The following is a 25,404-nucleotide window of genomic DNA, read 5'->3' on the forward strand; positions in this document are numbered from 1 at the left end:
AAAGTCGGCCAACCAGCCCCTCTGAAGCTCACTAATTAGCACGTTATCTTTCATGTATTTAATGCGTACATTAACCAAATGTAAAAATGGCAACTCATGTATGTGTGCGTGCGCCTTTTCTTTTCTTTATTAATTTATTTTTTTTGTACCATTCATTTTTTTCTGCTCAAGAAATAAATGGAAAATTTAACAATTTTAACTTTGATATTTTTTATATGTGTATGTGATTTTGAATCCGAAGGGTTGATGATTCTGGTTCTCACTAGCAATTCTTGTACATTTTTGCGCGTCTGAAAGGATTTTCAAGCTGAATAATTCATTCATCAAAATCCCCACACTGTGACTTCAGTGTTTTTTTTCAGCAGTGTATCATATCATGGACAGATTAAATGACTTTATGGAATCAGTCACTTTTTAGAAGCTAAAAACTAGTCAAGTACATCACCTGGACAATTGCACATCTCTAACTATTTCTCTACAAATGAGGATAGGGTCTTTACCTTACAATATAAAAGCACCTTGGGGCAACTGTTGTAGTCATTTGGCGCTAAATAAATAAAATTGAATTGACCTAAACTGAACTGAATGGAATCAAGCAAGAGACTGTATTGTTTACATGTGAGCTTTCAAGTTGCTGGTAGGCATATTTTACTTTCAAGCTGCACCATGCTGATTGTTTCCAGTCTATGTGTAAGCTCATGCTGGCTGGCTGTCTTTACTGCAAAGTATCAATCCTTTTGCAAGAGAGTGAGTAGGAGCCTTATACTGTGTGCTCTGAACTTACTTACATACAGTACATGCGGTAAGTCATCTGGTAGAGATGAACATTATGAAACTGATATAATATATCAATTTAATTGTATTTATATCATGCTAAATCAGAACAACAGTCGTCTCAAGGCGCTTCATATTGTTAAGTAAAGACCCTCCAATAATACAGAGAAAACCCCAACAAGCACTGGGTGACACTGGGAAGGACAAACTCCCTTTTAACAGGAAGAAACCTCAAGCAGAACTGGGAGGGGCGGCCATCTGCTGCGACTGGTTGAATATGAGGGGAGGAAGACGGGACAAAAAACATATATGTGGAAAAGAGCCAGAGATTAATAATAGCTAATGATGAAATGCAGAGTGGTGTGTAAGCACATCACTGATTTAAAAAATATATAGTATGGAACTCCAAAGTAAAGCAATATATGATGTGTCTGCCACTCATTCTGCCACTGTGTAATGTTAATGGGACAAATAACTTTTCATTGCATCTTAATAATGTCATGTTGTGGTTACAAATTGAGGTTGTTTTATGATGACATTACCAGTGTTACCTTACGCTGCTGTTTGCATGGAGGGTCTACCTATAAGAACATGAAGTAATCTGTACAACATCAACTACTCTATTGTCACTCAGTACGCCAACAAAACTTATTTTATTGCTGGTGGTCTGTGGTCTTGAGATACTTTCTGCCACCATAAATCATGACAGACAGTATGCCTGTTTTTATAGGATTAACTGTTGAAACATTTTTGGGAAAAAATGTATATAAGGTGTTTGAAGTGATATGTCATGGCCACGCCAGTTCACGCGTCTACCTTTCACTGAGAAATGCTTTTTACGTGAGTAGCTTTCAGGAGTAGAAGAACCATAAAAGAAAATGTGAACATTTATGCCTGAAAATCAAATCTGGTTCTACTTATGAGAAGTTCCCGCCCATTTCTACTCTTGTTTCCAGAGTGGTGAATGGTCGCACGCGCATACACACACACACACACACATTAGAAACAAGGTCTAATAGTTTGGTGTGCACACATGCAGAGTGCTTGTCCAGCACTGTAGTGCTTTGATTCTCTGTCTTGGAATGAGGTGGTGATGTCATTGTTCCTCTGGGGTTTCTGGGATGAGGTCACTCAGGGGCAACACAACCTTGGAGTCATCTGTCTTTTTTGCCCTCCTGCCCTCCCCTCCTCGTCACACCCAAGGAGGAGACAGGAGGAGGAGTCTTAAATGCTACCTTTCTTCTCCGTGCATTTTTTTTCTATACAGAGGTCTACCCTCTCTCATCTCACTCTCACCTGGATTGGATTGAAAAGTTGTAGTGTCTCAAGCTTGACTTTAACCTGATCCCCTCATATTTTTTTGTACTGAGAAGTAAAAGATGGGCTGCTTCAGGCAGAATCAAGGTCTGGTTTTGTTGATGTGAACTATCAGAATGCACCCATATGCTAAACCGATCACATTTAATATGTTACATAAAATAAAACTAGAGGTGGGGAAGAAGCTGTTTTGCAGGTACTTTTCTCTTTAAAAGTGATCATAACAGGTGTTTGTCAGTCCACCTCATGCTTTGAACTGTTGACCAGGGAAAAAAGCCTGAGTAAAGCAATATCACAATTTTTGATGGTTTCCTCAGTATGCAGAAAAAAGCACATAATTAATGCAAACATCTGGTAGAGTTCTGTGTGTATGCATCAAAGTGGAGCTCATCTGGTATTTTCATTTAGTTTATGGGTACAGTATGGTGCAGACTTTAACTATGACTTTAGCCCTTAATCCAGTGGATGAATCTACTCTAATCCCAGCATAAACACACAAACACAGCTTATCAAACAGAAACAATCGTCATTATAGACACAAGCCTGCATAGTCAAATACACATTGTTATGCTGAAATAAAATAGTGCAGACCCATCAAAACCCATTTTCCAAGTGGCTCATGCAAACATGTGTATGAATATGAGTGTCAGTGTCCCATACATGGATGCTGGCCTACATAAATGTCTGTCCATTTGTTGTGTTCACGGTCATGTGCGTAATTTGTCCTGTTAATCAGAATGGGGCAGAGGTAAACACGACTTTTGGGACAAGGAGAACAGCGAGTGAATTGCAGTGAGCTCACACCGGTCATTATCCTTTTGCTCCATCCGTGGAACTCCTGTGTTCCCTCGAAGCACCTGGTCCTGCCTCCACCCTTACCCTCTCTCTTACTGCCCCAGCACAGGTCGATGCAGTAAGGCAGTGCAGCCCGAGGGTTCAAGGGTCCCAGCTGTGTAAATGTTTTCAATTGCTGTGTGACTGGAGCTGGGTCCTTCTTTTTGATCACACGCCAAGACAAGCCCAGCCTTGGTTGTTCTTGGCAGCTGCTGGGGACGAAAGAATGTCAGCATGACTTTAAAAATATGACGGTTTGTAATTTGGACCACAGACTGAAAACTGAGCCGCTGGTACGGTTTGTGATCGTCTAATTATGCCACCCCCTCCCTCCCCTTCTTTGATTCCCTCCCTTCACAAAATCCTACCCCCCCCCCCCCCCCCATCTCCTTTTATTCTTATCCAGGAATGAAGCCGTAAAGCTGCTTTGTCCCCTGTGAATTATTTTCGGGGTAGGCGTAATGGCTTTGTGCCCTGCTGCATTACTTCTCCGATGTTTCTTCTCATCCCTCCTTCATGGTTGTGTAGTTCTGTGCTTAGTTCAAATGCTAACCTGAGGTACAAGCAACTGATGAGTTTCAAGGGGCTCAGTAACTGCAACATTTGGAAGGGAGAAGGGAGAAGGGGGGGGGGGGGCTGGGTGGATAATGTAGTTGTACTAGTACTGTAGGTGGGCATCCTTCTGGCTGAGCGTATGGGGCCAGCCCAGCTTTAAAATTCAGCAACTGGACAGCGGTTTGATCATGCATTTTTGCACGATGCCAATCAAAACCTACAATAAAAAGCACCTATAGTAAACAAAGAGTTGTCACCACAGAGACAGCTCAGAGCACATTATAGGGGAATCTGTGCTCATATGCACATGGATGCATTTATCTGTCCTTCTGTAAATGTGCCAAGTTGTCTGTGCCAGCATCAGAGGGGGGCATTTCTCCCACACAAGTTGATATGAAGTACTCTGCAAATCCCTAAGCTCAAAGCTCAAGCATAGATGTGTCAAATATTTAACAAATGAATGAGTTTTTAATCTGGGGCTCAGGGGAATGGAGCGTCATGATAAGGTTCTTTTTTTGTTTTCCCGTCATTAGCATAATTTCTCTGGAGTACATGTGCAGATTTCGTCGGCTTTGTTTGGGATCCCCACTGAGATCTGAAATGGAAGCACAGAATCATAAGAAAAAACCTCTGAGATGTTACAGAACCGCCAGTGCAACAGTAAAGGCAAGCGTTGCCAGCAACACAGCTCCTATTGTGTCTCTGACTGTTCATCCATTTGCCCCTAATTGGGTTAATTGAAAACTTAAATGCAAGATTTGTTTTTTTCCCCCCCTCCGTTCCCTAATTAAACCGTTGTTTTGCCCCTTATCCAATAACACTGTGCATGGACACGGTGCCAATCAGCTAAGAAGTGCAACTTAAGCCATTAAGGGCTGGATGGAGGATTACAAATGTTGGACCACCTCTAATCGGAGTGCTATTGAAAATCCACCTAAGCAGGGAAAGAAATGATTCATTAGCCTTCCACACACACCTACACACTTACTGACGACTTTTATGATTATTTCCCCTCTAAAGAAAAAAATGAGGATAATTGCTGATAGCCTTGAAGATTAAATATATGGAACACATGAAAAATGTTTTATTGCTACAATGCAAGATAAAGTTCTGCCTGCTAAAATGCTGAAATGTTTACTTGTTCTATTTCTAAAAAGCCAAAAGCAAAGCTATTCTTGACAGAGAATAAAGAGGAGAAGCAAGATCTGGTTGAACCACTGCACTGGACCTGCAGGGCCAAGATGACTTATAGTGTCCACGATGTCTCGAGATGACCTCTTTTCCTTTTTTTCATCACAAGTTCCAACAACAAGCATTACAACTCCAGTCCACGATGCAGACTTTGTCTCAAAACAATTCTATTTAAAAACTCTCGTGTCAAACGCTTCTAATATTGAGGTTAAAAGAAGAAAGGCAGTGGGAGAGTGGGTGGAAGAGCGGTGAGAGAGGCTAAGAGGGTGGCAGAGTGAGTGCCCACAGATACAGTAAACAAATTAAGTCAGACTTTATTTTGAGGGCCCGGGTGCACTGAGCATGACCTGGCGTCTGGTCTCGGTGTCAGCTAGAGGACCTTTATGCGAGTACGCAGTCCATCTCGCGCCTTAATGAGGCAATGGAAACACATCCAGGCCAGCACATCAACAGAGAGAAAAAAACACACACAAAAAACAGCACCCAGAAAATACCAAGTTAATAAGGCAATACAAGCAAATGAATGATTTTTTAGAATCATGTTTAAAACAAGTAGTCCTCCCTGAGCATGCAGAGAGGGAAGGGGTGAGAAAAGATCTGCATGTGTAAGTGTGTAAGCGTGGGTGTGTGTGTGTGCATGTGTGTGTGTGTGTGTGTGTGTGTAAATGAATTCTTCTATAAACCTGGCAGAGCGGAGGCTGCCACAGACATCAGCTCTGCATTTGCATATTCATGGCTCAATTTGCACTTGGCTATGCAAATGTATGCAAACATCGTTTCAGAACATTTCAAAAATAGAAACCAGCATTCCAAACGACGTTGCTCCTCTTAATATGCAGCCACACACACACACACACACACACACACACACACACACACACACACACACACACACACACACACACACACACACACACACACACACAAATTAGTAGGGAAAATCAAACAGGCCAAGTAATGGTTGACTATCTGATTTAAAACCAAGAGCAGCCTTCACCAAGCTGGTTAAAGGGGGATAAGGACTGTGTTAATTTTAGTGCAGTGTAGTGTAGATGTGTAATAATTGTATGTTATTTTCATATTTCAAATATACTCTCCTCGCTATTTCTGTGTGTTGCTGTTAAGAAGCTCTTTTGGTCTATGTTTCCCCTTAGGCTTATTTTGTGTGGTAATTAGAACAGGGTGGGTTTTTCAACAGATGATGGTAAAAGGATCATTTCCAAACTCCACCACTGAGACCACATTACATCAAAGTACATCAAAATAATAATACTAATAATAATAAGTATAATTTGACTCAAATTATTCCGGATCAAATGAACACTGAACCGTCTTTCCGTTATGTGTTTCCAAATCTTGGCAGCCAGGTCAGTTGAACTCTTCCAAAACTCAACTGGCCCCCGTCTTCCTATCTGAAACACGGCATTGTGTTCACCGTGGCTCGCCTTCAGAATGAGGAAAGTTTTTCTAGTCTGAAGATGAATGAGAGGGGAAGAGTTCAGCGAAATCTACTTTTGGTTAAATCCTATTCATCTGCTGGGCACAAGGCAGGGTAAGCTGTTCCCCTGGCACGGGGTCTGTCTGAGGGGACGTGTGGACCCCTCCAGAGCTTTATCTCTCCTCCCTGTACTCCTCGGGATAAACGGCTCCACATGGAGTCCTAATCCTCCTTTCCCTTCCTTTCCTTTCCTTTCCTTTCCTTTCCTTTCCTTTCCTTTCCTTTCCTTTCCCTCTTCTGTTCTTTCCCCAACTATTCCCTCCTTTCCTTTTCTCCCTGGCACACAAATGGCAGTTAGTGGCCTGTAGGGACTGTCCTCTCTCTCCTCTGCGTGAGACAAACAGTTCACCCAGGAGAGGCTTGTTAAACCCTCAGCACAGTTTGAGCCTGTTTCTGCTGTTTTGCAAAATGTGTTAATTTTATGACACTAAAGCCAGCAGTAAAAGCAAAACCTCAGCTAATTAGCCAGCGGTGTGAGGTGAGTGGCAAAGAGTGGGCATGCCACCGCTTGAGGTGCCTTAATCATTGTTTACGAGTGAGCTCAGCAGGGTTTTGGCTCTTGCTTTCTTCTCTTCATCTTTTTTTTTGGTTTGTTTTTTTGTTTTGTGCTCCTAAATTAGCCCTGCTACATACCTGCAATTCCCACTTAGCAGTATGATGTTCTTCCCATAGAATAACACAGTATTTAGACACAGTCCTGCGAGCAGAGATTCATTTTCATGAGAAATGTGGAGATTTGCGTTTAAAAAAACAACAACATTTCTTTTGTTTGTATTTCACTACAGGGGCATCAAATGCAGCAGAAAATAGCCTTTAACTAACCAATGCAATATCACAAAGCTCTGTGTTTTTTTTCTCTATGACGTTTATTTAAAGAGTGCCCCTTAATGGTGCTGCTTCTCATAAGTGGCTACAAGCCTCATTTGGCTTTGTTAGGCTGGTACAATGAGGGAGTGGGGGGTTACTATTGAGAAGTAAGTGCATTACCATTCATGGAGAAAGAGAAACGGAGGTTGTGGAGCAGAAAGTGGCTGCTGCCTCTTTAAGATGGGTTTAAGTGATCAAAATTTCATGCAAGGCTGCAATTGGTGGTATAATGTTGCTCTTTAAGAGGGTTGCCTAATGATTGCCATGTGTGGACAGTGGGTTTTGGAAGGGGATTTTGTGGAGGCAGGGGCTGGGGGCCTGAGACTAGGCCAGACTGTGAAGTAGACTGGTGAAGTCTGGGGGGCTGGGGAGCTTGGAAAGCTGAGTGGAGAGGAGCGAGAAGTCTCACAGAGGGGCTCAGAAAAGGCCAGCCATATGAGATTACAGCATACCTAAGAAATGTGCTCGTCGGGAAAGTTTGTGTATTTTGGGAAGTTCTCCAAATTTTCCATAGACAGCTTTTTTATTTTTTGGGTTATCTCACTCTCCCTCCGCTCCTTCCCTTCGTAGTTTGGACTAATTGCGCAGTGTAGTGCCCGCTGAGTCAATATGAGAAACTGCTCCCTGTCCTTTTTTTTTCTTCCTTCCTTCACCTCTCTTTCAAAACGATATGTGTATTTTTGAATGCAATGGATAATATGTCTGTATATTTTTCAAACCTATGAGTTCAGGGTTGTTTTGTAGGTTTAATTTAAAAAGGATGATATTTTGCAGCCTAGAGGACCCAATGTTTCCAGTTTGTGGCTGAAAGGGGAAACAGAAATAACAAGCCTGGGGACCCACTCCACTGGTGTCTAGAGGAAATAAATAAAGGACATTAAGATGTTGGATTAACCTCAAAGAATGGTTCTTCTAATATTACAGAGCCATTGATGCTCGTGCTCATTGTTTTGGTGATCCTGCTGCACACACACACCTCAATCAGTTTAAAACTAAAATATATAAAAATCTTATAAAACTTTTTTTTTATTCACAAGCCAGCTTGATAAATGCACTTTTCCTTTTCACAGTCTTTTTTAAAAACACCTGATCTTACATATCTGGTTTCAGCAGTTTAGACAGCAGCTCAGCTGAATACAGGCCATGCCTCCACCTGCTGTTGAGCTCCCGCTCGATGCAGTCACAGATCAGCAGCCACTGTGGCTGTTGTGTTAAAGTCCAAAGGCCTGCCAACGCTGACCTGCTTCTACAGAGGTGGTCAGAGGGCTTACTGCACCTCTTTGACTCTTGTGCTAACCGCTCAGCTCGACAGAAGCTCAACACCCTCTCTTCCAGGATATACAGTTACACTCGTGCAGTCAGAGTAGGCATAATAAAATCTTTAATGGGCGGAGGTGCTGCCACATGAGAAGAAATCAGACATTCGCACAATCAGAACACAACATAAACTGGCGGTGCTTATTGCACCAAAGCAGGTGAGTGAATTCTGTTATTGTGACATATTTTGCTGTTAATACAACATGTCTTATTAGTCTGTTCTTATAGGAAATAGCATTTTACATTTTTTTAAAAACACAAATAGCACCTCTTCTCTTATTATAACCTATAAAAATGTACATATGTTCTTCAAAAATGACAAAAAAGAGCTCCGTCAGTGCTTGAAGATGGAGTGTAACCTTTGATGAGAATATTACACTCCTGCTCTACTGAGACGCGCGACTGCTATCTGTGAAAGACTCTAGATTTAACAAAAAGTTACCTGTGCAAAAAAAAAAGAATAATTTTATATGGTGCAGCAACATGAAAAACATCTTGTTTTTGCTCATAAGAAGGGAGTTTTGTTATGGTGGCAGCAGCGTTCTGTCTTAGTGGATGTAAAGAATATTAACAGGATTTACATTTAATGTGCAGCATCGAGTTAGTGCGTGAGGGTTCACAGATACACAGCAGAATTTCCCAGTAGAAAGATATTTAATATAACGGAATTGAATTGTTGATGGGAGACAAAATCCTAATGCATGGATAACGAGTGATATAGACACACCGCACGCTGGGTGGAGGGGAAAGGTATTTATCTGGTTCTGTTGCCGGCTGCCCTGCTCTCTGTCCCCTCTCTCACATAGATACTTATCAGCTTTAAAAGGCGGCGATTCACCCTTATCACCCATCAACAGCACCTTGCGACACACGCTGCCTCACCACTACAAATCCCATTACTTTTATCCTTAGCTAATACTGGGGTGCTGTTGCCTCCTGTCAGGGCCCACGGCACAAACAATTTGCTTTCTTCCTCCTTCCATTTCACAGACCTGCTCACAGTCAGAGCGATGGGGTAAGGCTGGTTAGGGAGAGCTGCAGGCCCTGCAAGAATTGTCACACAAACTTTGAAATGGCTGCTAGAGTCAAAGTAGCTCGGGGGCCAAGAGTTTTATTTCAGAGACGGTGCTAGTGTTATATGACTCGCCTGTTAAGAGTCTTACCAAAGCAAATGGGAAACTGATAGTCTACTGATTATTCGCTGGGAGATATTTTCCTTGTAAATCCAGCAATGCATTAAGTGGGTATAGAGAGCTATTATTTGCTCTGCATTTTGATCGTACTATCTGAAGCTGTAGTAGATGCACAGACACTCACACACACACTCACACACACACACTCTACCCCATCATCCCTGATGCGTCAGGTCTTGTTGTGTTCCCTCTCGGCTCGGCTCCGCCTGCCTGACCCTTCTGACCCGAGTGCATTCCTTTCTGAGGTGATTGGCAGCCCATGCAAATACTACACAACCATGACTGGCAGTGAGAGCCACTCTGTGCCCTTCCCACAATGCCCCTGGCCCCTCCCCGTCAATAGACGCTGAGCTGGCGTCATTGTCCCGATACAGTGACCTTTTACCTCGCCAAAGTTAGCGCTTCCTGGGAACCACCCCAGAACTTTTCTCCGATCCGTATTGGAATGTTTGACACGTAGACATGATCTCTATGTTTACCTCCCTCTCTCCTCGCTATCACTGCGTTTTTCTTCTTCACTATCTCTGTGTGTATCCTTCTCCCCCCTGGCAGTCCCAGCTGTGAACACAACATAGCGGGGGAATGTTTTTTTAAGCCCACTAAAAAATATTCTATTAGCATAAATTTGGTTCTGTTTCGCTGCCTTTCTGCAGTGTCACAGTCAGATCTCTTTGCTTTAAGGATTGAAAGGTAAACAGCTTTAGGTGTTGTTTGTGGGTTAGCTTTCCTTCTTGGCATGACAAGGCCTTAGGGCACCAAACGCATTACAGCTCTAACTGTGTCAAATCTCAGAGGGCTAGGAGGACCCCAGCCAACCTGTGTTCTCTAATGTCACACACCAGTAAGCCAAGCCAATAAAATGAACACCCAGTGATCAAAGAGGTGACAAGGATGCTCGTGACAGTGGGATGAAATTCTAAGTTTCCTATGACACAACACAACACAGGGATGCAAAGCCTTTGCATACATATTTCCCCCTGCAGCAGTCTATGTGAGTGGTAGTAGAAGGGCTTGGAGGTATTTGGATCATTAATAGATCCCACTACTGAGCTGTTGTGCAGTACTTTACGCTGCCTGGGAATATTCCCTAATGATTTTCACGGACCTAAGCCCACTTCTTCTCTCCTCCCAGCCTAATCTGTTATTCCTTTTGTTCATTTGCCTTTTGTTCTTTTCTCTTTATACTTTTTGCTTCTATCTCTTCTCTATTCTTTAATTACTGTTCCCACCCAGTGAGAGCCATGTCTCTGTGGCCCTCCATGTCCCAGGAGAAGTAGGGAGACGCAACCATGTGGCTTTACTGACAATGACATGAATGGCCACGGTGGCAGGGCCACCTCTCTGAGGACTTGGACACGGAGGAAAGGAGGGGGCGGGGAAGGTGTAAGAGGAGGAGAAAAGATGGCGACAATGAAAAAGGGGTGGGAAAGATGAGCGCAGGGAGCCCTGGTTCAACCTCCATTTCTCTTTCTCTATTCTCTGTGGTTTGGAAGGATTTCTCAGTTCCCTGGGTGGTTTTACACAGAGAGATTGAATAAGGAGTGGGGAGGGGTGGTGGTCTAAATCATAGAGGACAAGAGGCAAACAAGCAGGAGAACTTCAACAGATCCTGAATCTTTATTTGCACTTTTTGCACCGGTGATGTAATTGCTGTGCCCAGGAGGCCAATAAAACTTAATGGCAGGGAATTGTTTAGCCACCAGCTAAACTGCACTGGAGATCTTGAACCAGAAGCTTGGTGGTGAAGAATTTCTTTCTTGAAAAACCTCCTAATTTATTAATAGCACCCACTAACTGGTATTTAAGACAAAGATGACGTTAATGACACTAGATTATGGAGAGGTTAATGACGTGGATAATGTGTACTTCAGTTATTTCAACCTGTTCCCCTCAAAATCATGCAGAACATCCTAAAAATGTGCATCCTACTGTGAGCTACCACAACACATACAGTATAATACTAAACACAGACGCGCACACACGCGCGAGTCTATATTTCCACCAAGCTGACAACTTAATGCTACTTCAGCCAAGGCAACAAGATGGAATCCGATTGGCAGGATATCATAAAAATCCAGACTGAAAGTGTGCTCCCGAAAATCTGTAGAACAGCATAATTCACATCTAAGCTCGAGAAGGAGACACTGTCGTCAGCCCCCCCAAACCCATCATCATCATCCTACCCCCACTCAGCAACCTACTAATGCTATTTACTGCCAGCTAGTCCGTGCTCATTCCACACACCTCCACCAGATAATTTTTGTTTTAATAAAATCGCTTAAACAATTAATTACAGTCGCCTTCCCCCCCTCCGTACACCTCTCCTTTGGCCCCCTCCCTCGCAGCCGCTCCATCTCTAACTCATTCCCCTGTGTCGTAGGAGATACAGGCTGTAATAAAAAGACGTTTATTGGACGATTTTCTGGGGGCCCGTTGGTTATTAACATGTAAATTAAATCATCACAGCTGTTCCATTTTCAATCAGATGGAGTTTGAGGGAGGCGGGGCGCAGATGAGGACCCCGTTGCACTGATTTTATTACACACACCTTCATTAGGAGCCCTGCAGCCGCGATCACCACCACCACAACAATCAACCTCCTGACACACACACACACACACACACACACACAAACAAGCAGCGAGGCAGGCGCTCACACACGTACTGCACGCAACGATGATGCCAAATGTTCCCACTAGCATGGAAGCTACTCCCACGTAGATGCTGATTTACAATATTATAATGGTGGCAATACTCTAACCCAAGTTTTTGACTGCAATATAAGGAAAATATAAAGTTGGAGATGTGAAAATAATTAAAACGAGAACAATTTTAAGGGCAATTTTCAAGATTTTCATGTGTAATATTTGTGCCCTATGTCATGTGCAACCAGTGGAAATGATTGATTAATGGCAGCAAAATCCTCATAGATCAATAGCCTACTTTTTGTTCCCTGATTGGTTCACTTGGTGGCTATTTCGCCCTCAGAGCTCTTGACCCAAACATGAAAAGCGACACACTCTTAAAGACAATGATGCCTCTCTGATGGCTGTGGAAAAAGAAGCCTTGTGTCTTTGACTAGAAAGTTCCCAGACTCCAACGGGCCCCCGGAGAGGAGCAGACAAATGCTGTAACTCAAAGGAATTGTCAGAAAATGTAGCAGATGATGGACTTTTCCAATGATCATTTTTCTAATGCATATATATGTTTTAAAGGCCACTGAGACGGGCCAATCTGTTAAACGAGCAGTATTTAAAAGCGCGGGGCAGCAAGGCTCAGGGCCGTGATGAGATATTGGTAAGCCCATGTAGAAAGGTTAATGTTACCCACAGAACGTGCTAATGGTTGTGGTTTGACAATGGCCTGTGGGGAATGTGGCAAAAACCTCGCAGAAGCTAACTCATTGACACATAAATTCTCTGTTTTCAACAATTTCATTATCATCTACACCATTTTACTGTGACATATATCAATGGGAATGAAGTAGATGGTCTTATTTTTCTTGCTTCCCCTCCTTAACTCACGGGCCTGAGAGGATATTGATCTTTCATCTTTTCAGAGGAAGAATCACGTTATTGCAAATGAAGAATAAAGTGCAGAAACCACATAAAAATTAAAGGACGCGGCATGCAGCTTTAAAGCGAAACATGCCAAAATATCAACGGCATTTATCTTCATAAAATAAAATACAATATGTATAAATAAGTAAGCTTGTTTGAAACATTATAGCACGTATATAGTTTAAGGATAGGCATAAAACTAAGTGAACAGAAAAGAAGCAACTGCTTTGCAACTGAACTGAATGTTGACTACTTAAAACCTTCCTTAACTAAGTATTACATCTTGTGCTCTCTGTCACTTGTATAGGTAGTGGTGAGATAATGGATTGACCTCTAGTCTGCCCGCGCAGAGTGGCTGCATTATAGCAAAGCCAGTGTGAATAAAAGAAAAGATGGTTATTTTTAGCGCTCGATTGAAATTCTGAAGAAATCTGCCACTGGGCTCAGAGTGCAGAGTTGTGAGGGAGATAAGATCAGAGTGAAAGAAAGAAAACGAAAAGAGGAAGGTAAAGGAAGTATTAGAGGAGCTGAAGGAGAAAAGAAAACGTGAAGTAAGAGAACTTGTGGATTGGAAATGTTACCATTTTCGATGCAGTCGGTGGTGCTGCTGTCTATATCCACTAAGAGCAATAATGCAAAGCTGGGAGAGGATGCGTAATTTGCATAAATTATGTATTAATCCAGATTAATTAGCATATATATTTGAATTAGGATTTGAAGGCTTTAAGGCCTATTTTGATTATTCCACTATGATTTCAGCCTCTGATCACCCTGAAAAGAGGATGTAAGTTTGTGCATTCAGCATTAATACATTATGCTAATGGTGGCTAATACTGATATGCAGATTTACTTAATTACTAAATGGATTTTACCCTGCTTTGCCATGCTTTACCACAGAGTCAAGTATGTTTGTTTTAGTTTATGTTAAAAGAGGCTTACAGGAACTCACATCCTCCAATTAATGGAGGATAAACTTTGCAGAATTCTGGCCAGTTTCCCATTTCTTTGAAACAGTAAAACCTCATCCTACACTTCCTCTTCATCTTTATGATTATTGCCGTCCCGAGAATCATCTACATCATCGCTCTAATTTGCCTCATTAGTTACAGTAGTTAGGGTAACGATGATCCTCCTTTAATATGTCAACGGCCTTTATGTGTAATCCAGAGGAACTATACATGTCTATGTCAAGGCCTATTAGAAACAGACAAATAATATCTGTATCTGTTAAATAGATCAGCCCAGTAAACAGTGCAGTTTATCAGCATTGGTGGCTGCCTTTATGACTTAATCTCACGTGGCCGGGCAACTCTGCCACAGGTCATATTGGTTTATTGTTGTGGCACAATCTAATCAATGGCATCGATGCTGAAAAGCTAATTGCAGGTCTTTGTATATTGATCTTTGGATGTTATTCAGAAATTTCCCCAGCAATCAGTTTTTTAGTGTTTCAACATGTTTTAGCCACATGGAATAAAAAAAAGGAAAGGAGAACATTTTAGTTTAGTAATATTTTCTATTTGATATTATTTTGTTATTTACTTTCATTTAGTCTATAGCATTTATGCAAATGGCTTTTAGCCATTTTATGGTGTCCTGCACTCATGCATGACATGACACACAGGGATGATGTTGAGTGGCTCTTAAGCAGAAATTCAGGAAAGGTTATTTATCGCAGAGGTGCTGGTATATCTCCAGACCCACCAACTAATGCCTCCCTTAACTTGACAATCAAAGTAGAGAACTCGCCACCACCCTCCTTCCCACCCCACGAAAGGCCCACGCTTCTTGTGTCACATGCAACATTGCTTGTCTGTTACATTACATTGATCAAGGGGTGATAACTTGTAATAATTGGATGTTAAATTAAAGAGCTCTCTCCTAGTTCTTGCCGTCTCAATTTTAATTGTCATTGGGTGGCAGTTATGATGATGTATGAGGGATTGTGTTTTGCGCAGTGGAGCATGACCCTGATGAGTAATGCTCCTTTTGGCTGCTTGGCATCCCTCCACTTGTGGGCCTTAGCTTTTTGCTGGTTGTAATATTAGGAAGACTTAGGCAAAGAAGAAAGGAGCAAAGAGAGTTAAGTATGGCTTTGGGGTCTTGAGGGAGAGGATTAAGGAAAGCAACTTGCAAAATATATGTTTTGCTCTCTCCTTCGCTGTGGATGTTTGTGTGCAGTGCAGGATACTGCATGTCTTACTACCCTTGTGGTTTTGTGTCTGCCTCCAAATAGCTGTTTAGAGCCAACGCAGTCTACTTTTTCCTGTGCTGAGACAGCTGTGCTATCACCTGCCCTAGGAGTGACAAAGCAGAGTCCTTACCCCTTATTATGAGAACATGAGGTCAAAGGCACAGTCGCATATGACAGACACCTCTTCACTTACTGACCTCTGTCACTTCTCATCCATATAAACCACCACCATTGGCTCCTTGTTTCAGACAAGGACACTATGCTACTCGACTATATCATCCGCAGAATTCATCCTCCAGGGTGACAGCCTCTACACAAGGTCCTTTGCAAAGAAAAAGCTGTTTAGTAACAGAGGCTAAAAAACTGTTGAATTAATATGCAATGGAGAGTTAACAATTCCCGTAACAGCTAATGCATCCTTTTAAACAGCTCGCCAGCCTTTAACCTGTAATCCTTAGATGATGATTAAAAAAAATATTCTAGCACTGCTATAACTGACAACAGAGAGTTACAATTCATAAAACTGTCACATACTCCAACACAAGCTCAGTAAAATCTTATAGAAAGGAAATGGCTGACACTAGACCAAGAAAAAAAAAAAAATTTTTTAAAGAAACTTGTTGGAGCAGGGCCATACTCTCACATTAAAACATGCAGGCATAGCTGGAACCAAAATAAACCAGTTAAAAACTACACAAACAGTCTACAAGACAAATCTAGCGCACACATAGATAAATATACTGTGCTGCAGACATGCAAACATGGCAATGTTAACATCCTGGGACATCCTTGGACACATTCACAAGCACTGCTTCTCATCCCAAATAAGCAAACACAGGCAGAGGTAGATAGCAGATAGTCATGTCGACAGCTCCTGTACCAGAGAAAGACGAGCAGTGCAGCCCAAGCAGCGAGACCCAAAGAGCAACAAGGCCCAGAGTAAATAAATACGCACACGCTCACACTTTCTAAGCTATCCTCCGAAGGCTAATGCAGCAGCAAATTACCATATTCAACAGGCTCATCTCCCTCTGTTCATTAGCAGATAAATGATATGCCTATATTTAAAGAACTATCACACATTAGTGTCATCATGAAATGTGAGTGCATACCACGCACACACATCCGCACCCTCGCAAGATTTTGTGAGTGAGCGTATGTTTCTTAACTCCAGAAGATCATCCTCCATCACGCCTCTTTTTGTGTCCCTGTGCTATGCTTGCTGTCGGGGAGTTTGGCAGCATGTGTGTCTGCGTATGGAGCTCCCTGGTGATGCGGAGCCAGCTCAGTGAGCTGTCAGTGGGGGGGGGAGGACAGAGCTAGCGATTAGCATGAGTTTCCATGGGGTGCCGCAATGGCTGCTGGGAGATTCCATCGTCGATGCGGACCTGTCTCTTCATCAGAAAATGACAACCCCCTATGGCATGATGCACTTAGTCGATTCTAAGAACCAGCTGCATCCAAATCTCCAGGGTACATATGCTCTTTCTTACCTTCATCGCCATCATCAACATAATCACAATGTTCCTTATATCTTCTTCTTTATCCTTATTATTGATTGGCACATTTTTGGTTTGCCTCACATTGTCATTTTTAGTGTTTTGTTGACAGTGTTGACAGTGCTGCACAGGATAGCTTCACCATGAGCTTACACGAAGACAATGCTCATTTTTATTAGTACTCGGATTCTAGAAGTTAGCTGCTATAGCTGCTGCATGCTTCTAAACCATGCTTCCTATGGACTTCAACTGCACATTCATTGATCTGCAGATTCACTGTTCAGTGGTAAAACTTGACGACATACGTGTCTGAATGCACTGATTGACAGGTGCAGCTTAATATAAAGCTTGTTCAGATCTGACTGTATGTTTTCAGGTTGGTTGATACGGAGAAATTTACATTTAAATGTTCTGACTACACTCTGTCGGTCTCCAATGCTTCAAATCTTCTCCTCGCTCTCCCTCTTTTCTCTTCCAGTCTGTCAAAGCAACAGGGTGGTCTGACATAAGCCAGATCATTGGGATATTTCTATTTAAACCACAGGTGGCTATTAGCTGTAAAGTGAGTGCGTTGCAGTCTCAAGTTATTTCACCAAATATGGAACGATCACACTTTCTAAACAATCCTATTCATGTGTAATAGTGCTGTCGACATACATAATCATCTCATTGTTCTTTAGTGACAAACAACAACTGACTTCTACTATAAATTAACACTTTTTTTTCAGATCATTTTTATTTTAAAATACAGGAAAATCATCTTTTAAAATAAATTTGCATTAAATGACTTATCTTTTCATCAATATAAAGCTACTGTGATTTATGTTGAGGGTAGAATGTAAAGCTGTTTAAAGAGTTATTCAATTATTACTGTAAAACAGGCTTCAGTAGAGGTTTTCCCTTTGTGTTTCATTTTTAAAAAGACTACTGGAATAAGTTTGATGAAAGTGTCGTATAAAATTACTTCCTCTACAATTACAATTCAGCAAAATTCATTATGATAGATAGATAGATACACTGTAAAACCCAACAGTGCATCTTACTAAAAGAAGTAAGTTGTTCTTACTCAGTTCTGAAAAATAGTTAAAGTAACTTTCATGAAGTGTGTTAGGTAGACCCAAAAGTATACATATGTTATAATAACTTTATTGTAATAAGTACACATGATGTTTTTGTAATGTTTTAAGTACTGTTGCTTTAAACTGTTTAAGTAGTGTTAATTCATTTGTATTAGTCATCATCCACGGCCCCGCCCCCAGCGTTTGCCTGGACTTGTCGGCCATGAGACACAAGTCTCGTCAAGAGAAATTTTGCAAGAGTGGAAAGTACAAGATAAACGTTATTTTTATGTTTTTTTGTTAATGCTTACTTCTAGCGTACATTTATCAGACTGCTTTGTTTTAGTTGTACTTTGTTGTAATTTATCAGACTACTTTGTTGTAGTAGCTTGTAACTTAGCTTGCCAGCACACAATTCCCGCCTAGCGCTGTATGGAGTCTGCCTTCACAATTTAAAAAATTAACGGTTGGTGGCTTGTTTCAATCAAATAGTTGGTAAGTAGTCTAATTTTTGCAAACTGCATGCCACAAAACCTTTGGTAAAATCAGTGTTTAGGCTTTTCTGACTCTGAACTTTATCAAGTTCAAATGTAGCCTACTTTTGACACAGTGAAAATGGTAGAAGATTTATTTAGTGTTCATTTTAAGAGTTTACTGGACAAGTTCACCTTCACAAATTTAAAATATGATGCTTAGTGGCATTTTAGTCGTGAAATAATTTACCTTTTCAAAGCTGCACTGCACCAAACCTAAACGTTTCTGACTCTGTACTTTCCAAGGGTTAGCCTATTGTGTACTTCACTTATGTAAAATTGCTTTATTATTTCATAACATTTAGAGTAGTTGACCAACCTGAATTGAAAATGAACTGTAGTTACTGTTTTCAAAGCTTGTGTTATCCAGGTTGACTGTTTTTAAGTGAAGTAAAAGTCTAAAAGTAAAAACTGTTCTGCTAGCTTTCTGTCCTCATGGCTTTGTGTTATTACAGTCTGACGATTGAAGGAGCAGTAGCATGCCGAGAGATCATCCAGCACTGCACTAAAGACAGCCAGTAAAGGTGATTTTAAAACGATTTGGCATCAAAATGTGGAATTGCAAGTTGTGTAGTTTTTCTACTGCCATAAAAGTCATGTTGTTGAAGCATTATCGGCTCAACCATGGTCAGTACTCCACAATTTCACCCTTACCCTGTCTCTACAACACATGCATGTGTACATTTAGTACATTTAATTCATTAAAGATACACATGTCAAGAATGCACACTCCCACACAAAGAAAAGACGGTTCTTATCTAGATTTGAATAAATATGGATTTTGTTGCCCTGTGTGTAATTTTAAGCAGCCATTTATTGAAAGCCAAATGTTTATCCATCTGAGGGGGCATTTAAAACGAAAAGAAACTGTTCCATGTCCTTTCAAGAACTGCAATTTTAAAACCAATGTATACTCAACCTTCAATGCCCACAAATGCAGAGACCACCAAAATTCAACAAGTTACGATGAAGGCATTGTGCAAAGTGTTAAAAATGTAGAACAAAAAGATGACATGCAGCTTGATTCAATAGAGTCATCAGATGACAATCAAGTGGCATCCACCAGTGAAATCAGTGGAATTGAGGGTTTAGAAGAGCAGTTGCAATACAATCTGGCTGGATTTTTCTTGAAAATGCAGACCATTCTCCATGTGTCTCAGAGAGCAACACAGGAGATTATTGAGCATATTGATCAGTTGTTTTTGTTATCAGTACCTCTGGTTAGAAAATCAGTTGTAGATATACTGAAAAAGCACAACTGTACATATACGGACAAACTGGTGGATGAGATTTGTCAGGCAGTTTCTGATAGTAATGTTTTACATAAATGTGTCACATCTGAAGGACCACTATCTACAGCAAAGAGGAGGAAATCATATTACGAAGCAAATTTTCCATATGTCAAACCTGTGGAGTATTTAATTGAATCGTCAAAGCACACTTATATGTATGTGCCTATTCTCACATCTTTGCAATTGTTGTTGAAAAAAAATGATGTGCTTGAAGAAATTAAACAAGCACCCACACAGATTCCTGGACATTTCATGTCATTTTGTGATGGATCCTACTACCAGGAAAATGTTCTACTGTCACAAGAGGGACAGAAATTGTCAATAATACTTTACGTGGATGATTTTGAAATCGCAAACCCACTTGGTACCTCAAAGAAAATACATAAAGTTTTTGCAGTTTATTGGACACTGGCAAACTTTCCAGTTAAATCTCGTTCTGCTCTACACTGCACTCAGCTTGCTCTGCTGTGCAATTCCAATGATGTACGCCAGTTTGGGTATAAGGAAATGTTGTCACCACTCTTAAATGATCTGAAAACTCTTGAAGAAGTAGGTGTCTACATTGAGACTCTTGGTGAATGTCTTAAAGGCACTGTCTACTCTGTTGTGGCAGACAACCTTGCTGCCCATGGACTTGCTGGTTTCAATGAGTTTCAGGTCTACATATTTCTGTAGGTTTTGTCATGCCACCCAAACAGAAATGCAAACTGAAAATGCTGTTACAGGGAATTATGTAATGAGAACAAAAGATGCTCATGATAATCTTGTGCAAGAGCTTCAGAATGATGACATTGAGGAAAACTATGGTGTTAAAAACCCCTGTGTTCTTTCTGACCATCTCTCTTTCTTCCATCCTGTCACAGGCTTCCCACCTGACCTCCTACACGACCTGTTTGAAGGTGTCGTTCCAGTGGAGTTGGCACATTGTTTAAAAGGTTTGATTTCTAAGAGATATTTTACCTTAGAAGACTTAAACAGAGCAATTCTGCGCTTTCCCTACCAACATTCTGACAAAGTTGATCGCCCTCATCCAATACCCTCAAATTTTGCCAGGCGAGGGACCATTGGTGGGAACGGGCATGAAAATCATGCCCTTCTTAGACTGTTGCCTCTTCTCATTGGCTCCAAAGTTCCAGAAAGAGACACTTTTTGGGAAGTGCTAATGGATTTAAAGGACGTAGTTCAGCTTGCCATGTCTCATACTTTTAGTGACGAGACCATTCAGTACATGGCCTGTAAAATATTAGATCACAGACAACTCTTTCAGGAAGTGTTTCCTAATGTTCGATTCAGGCCAAAGCATCATTACATCGAGCATTACCCACACTTAATAAAGTGCTTTGGTCCCTTAGTTCATCTTTGGACAATGAGATTTGAGGGAAAGCATAAGGTTTTCAAAAAAATAGTTCATGACACTCACAACTACAAAAATGTACTAAAAACTTTGGCAGAGAGACATCAAAGCATGATGGCATTTTATTTGTCCTCATCAACGTTTTTCAAACCACCTGTGCAAACATCCAAAATGGAGTCTTTGTACATTTCATCATTACCTGCAGATACACAATTATTTATTTCAGGTATTGCTGACAGTGACACAATATATGCAACAAAAAAGGTTACAATTAATGGCACAAACTTTGCAATTGGCATGTTTGTATGCACAGGTGCTTATGCTGCATTGCCAGAGTTCAAAGAGATTCTTAATGTACTGCTCATCAGAAACAACATTTATTTTCTCTTGAAAGACTATGACACTTATTACGTTGAGCACTTGCGTTCATATGAAGTAGCAGAGAATCAACAGAGGGGTCTCCGTCACAGTGTAAAATCTCTGTGCCAACTGTCTGACCACATGCCGCATGTTGCTTACAAGATAGCAAATGAACTCATTCTAACAACAAACCATTTCATTCCAGTGTCTGACTAAAGAAACAGAACTGAGACATCAGCTGATTCCACCAATTTCTGAACCAATGCAAAGGTAATTCATCTATTCAGTTTTTTTGTATTCACATAAATGTTTTTATATTTTTGCACAATTAATATTTTGCAAATAACTGTAAACACAAACATGTATTAAAATGCCACTATAATATGTGAAACCTGTCTGTTACAGAAATAACAAATTCAGATGGAGGCAACAGGAATATTGAAGCTAAGGGTCATCCTTGATAAGGATAACGCTGAAAAACTTATTTTGCCATCTCGTCCAAACAGTGTGCAAGCCCTCATAGATGCGATCAAATCTAGGCTAAATTTTACTTTTGACTTTCGGCTTCAGTTTCATGACCCAGATTTTGATAATGCCTTGTGTAATTTGGTTAAAATAGAAGACCTGCCAGCTATAGCATCTGTTAAAGTTGTCAGGTTAGTTGAGCTTGACCGGATTTCAACGAGCACTGATGACACAATCCTTCAGACTGATAGCACTGATACCATAGATTCACCAGAGCGTATTAGTAGATGGCCAGAAGTTTTTATTGTTCCGCCATTTTCTTATGAAGTGGAACATGTATTAAGAGAGGGTAATGCAGCATTTGATAAAAATGGGAAAGTAATTACGCTGACACGAGATCAAAAACACAACATACTTGAGACAATGGGGGAAGAAATCTACAAACTAAAAGCATACCCTAGTACAACACAAATTGGCAAGGCTGCAGAAGCTTTAGTTAGAAAACATCCCTGTCTGAAAGAGAGGAATTCTGACACTGGGTGGGAAGGGTGGAAGAATAGCCTGAGATATAAAATGGGAAACCAAAGAAAGAAGTTGGCTAAAGCTGGCATCATGGATGTTGCTGTGAATGCTGGAAAGCGCAGCAGAACAAACCCAGATGGAGCTTCACCAAGGGCCAATATTAAAAGACCTAGGAGAGGTGAGGTCAACTTCCTTCCTTCTTATCCTTCTGGAGAAACAAGGGAGTCTCTGGAAACCAGAAGACTTGAGATGGTAGAGGAGTTCAAGAAGACCTCAGCAGAAAGAGACATCCCTCTCATTCATCAGCATATGATGCCCACTTTTGCCCTCCGGCGTGAAGAGATTGTCACCACTTCTCCTCCTGTATCAGAGCTCAAGGACAGATGGCCAGCACTCTTTCATGAGACACAGGTAAGTACAACTACATATATAACATTTGCTGTTCATATAGTATGCTGTGTTTTGCTTATAATATTTTTGGAATTCTCCTCAGCTCTACTTTGAATTTCATCGGATCACCAATCAGAATCTGCCACATGTGTTTTATGCTGCACTGGATGATTATGCTCCTCAGCTGATTGGACTTTACAAAAAGAGGAAAACTGGACGGGTCGGTGAAAGGATGGAGCAGCTTTTGTTGGCATATGGAAAACAGGTATTTAAAAATACTAATTATTATTCTGCTTGCTTGGCAGTTGCCATTGCTATGTTTATATATATATATATATATATATATTTTTTTTTTTTTTTTTAGGACAAAAACGACATCTATGCAACTAGAACAGCAGCTCTGGCCGGCCTACCAATGTACCTCAAGGAGGATTCTTCAGAGATTTTCAAAACATGCAAGGTACTTGGGTATTACAATAATTTGCACATTTGAATTTAAAAAAGGTTGAAAGGAGTTTATAAGTCATCTGGACTTGGGTTGAAAGTTGAAGACGTGAAGTTGAATGACTTATAAACTTCTTTCATCCTTGATTTGACTGGATGAATGAAAAATGAACCTTCACTGTCAATTTAAAACATGTTATGATATATAGAATTTGAAAAACTGAAGAAAGGTGCCTGACCATTTGTATTTATACTTTTAACAGAGGTATTACAGATGAATAATTGTGCACTGTGTATTATAGGAGGAAATTGAGTTCTATGAAGCCACAATTGCTCTGGTTGCTGATGTCGATGAAGAGGAGGTGCCTGGAGGAGTTCCTTTCTCACCACGCCAAGTGTTCATAGTACTTGAAGATCAGGTTGTTATGACTCATCACTCATGGACTGATGCCCTGGTGTGTTTGTTTGGGCTAATCTATGCTCTGCATCTGAGCTATCCTGAGAAGTGTACTGGCTTTTTTGAGTTCATTCAAGTAGTGTTGCTGAAGCTAGACGATGAGAGAAAGCAACTAAAACCAAAATTGCAGACACTAAAAAATGAGCTTGTGTAGATGATGTTTGTTTTTCACTGTCAGTATAGTCGTGCTTTTTCAGTTATCTGTGAATGGCTTCAATAGTTTTATTTGTTCAGGGTAATTAGCTTTCTAAAAAGCAATGTGGAGAAAGCTAAGAATAAGGAGACAATCCATATTTGACGTTTTGTTTGTGATTGAAAAAAATCTTTACATAGTGTGTAATCTTAAGCTTATTTCTAAAAACACCTTTTAGTTACATGGAAATCTTTTGGAAGATAACTGATAATTAGTCAATATGTACAGTATACTTTCAAGCTTTATTTTTTAATTGTGTGATGAGTGCCAGTTCACTTGACTCGAGGTCTGGGCAAAACTGTTGAGAAGCCACAAATACCTTTGAGAATATTTTTTGTTAGTTCAGCTGTTTTCTATAGTTGCATTGCTGTAGTGCATCTGATTTCATTATTATACTAAATGTTACTTAAAATTGTGATTGTTATGGCTCTAATTGCCTCTAGACTATTGTTTTTTATATGATGTACACCTAAATGTGTGTTTTGTATATTTAATTGATTTTCAAAATGCTACAAAAAACATTCAAAATTCCCTAAAAGCGCAAGTTTTAAAATGCCTAATTATTTGTTTGTTTGATAATGGCTTTAGCAGTCATAGGTTATGACTCAAAGTATGGTTGTATTCATTCTGTATTTTCTCTGCAGTTAAAGTTAATAAAAACTGAATGGAAAGAACAATAGCTTGGTTTTGTGTTAATAGTACTTGAACCATTTGGTGCAATCGGTTTCCCCAAATGGATTAAGTTGTTTACATACAACTATTTAAGTTAATTTAACTTAATTTGAATATGAGCATGTAACACTTTAAATAAGTTTGAATAAATACAGCATCTTAGTACAACAAATTTAATGGTTTAAGTTAAAACATACTAAAAACAATGAGTAAATAAACATAATGCATTTGAGTTACATTATCATATTTGCTTTGGGTTCTTGGGACTCTAATAAAGTACTTAAATAATCCAAAACTGTTTAAGTTATAAAACTTGAATCAATTGGTGCAATCGGTTTCCCCAAATCATTTGAGTTAACTTAACTGGTCAGGTTTTACAGTGTAGATAGATAGATAGATAGATAGATAGATAAAAGGTCTCAGCTTTCCCAGCAGGGTAAGTCTTCTCTGTTGCGTTTTTCCTTGTTTTCTGAAATTGTGTTACATCTTTAACACACTGTATGTGATATTATTCTATACAAACGAACTTAACTTGACTTGGTTTGTTGCGTAGATTATCTGGCTGAGATATTACAATGGAAATCAGAGTCAGCTACAATTGATTCTGTATTATACATTCAGTATAGACGTACATATATATACAAGAATAGCGCAGGTGACATAATCATGTTAAACCCTGTTTTTTTTTAATCTGTTGTGAGATTTTCTTGCTCATTTCCATGGCCTCGTGTGGGTTTCTAGGCTTTGATTATTGCATTGTTTTTCATTACACCATTTCTCACCCTCTTTTTGTTTCTCTAGGTACGCTAGTTTACTGCGATCATGTGTGGAACCAGCAGCATGCGCAAATCAGCTTCAGATGCCT

The 25,404-nt window shown here is 40.4% G+C and overlaps 1 protein-coding gene across 1 annotated transcript; it reads left to right on the plus strand.

The window, feature by feature from the left end:
* Positions 1–22,245: 22,245 nt before the first annotated feature.
* On the plus strand, positions 22,246–23,828 carry LOC146621020 (uncharacterized). Its single transcript, XM_085368062.1, has 4 exons — positions 22,246–22,794; positions 22,877–23,038; positions 23,138–23,233; positions 23,520–23,828. Exons 1-4 carry the CDS (start codon positions 22,285–22,287, stop codon positions 23,826–23,828), a joined length of 1,077 nt encoding a protein of 358 aa, XP_085224188.1. The 5' UTR covers positions 22,246–22,284.
* The last annotated feature ends 1,576 nt before the right edge of the window (positions 23,829–25,404 follow it).

The sequence above is a fragment of the Diplotaxodon limnothrissa genome, linkage group LG12 (genome assembly GCF_057381915.1).
Source record: "Diplotaxodon limnothrissa isolate DT_005_m linkage group LG12, D_limnothrissa_male_GT1.1, whole genome shotgun sequence".
NCBI classification, from domain to species: Eukaryota; Metazoa; Chordata; class Actinopteri; order Cichliformes; family Cichlidae; genus Diplotaxodon; species Diplotaxodon limnothrissa.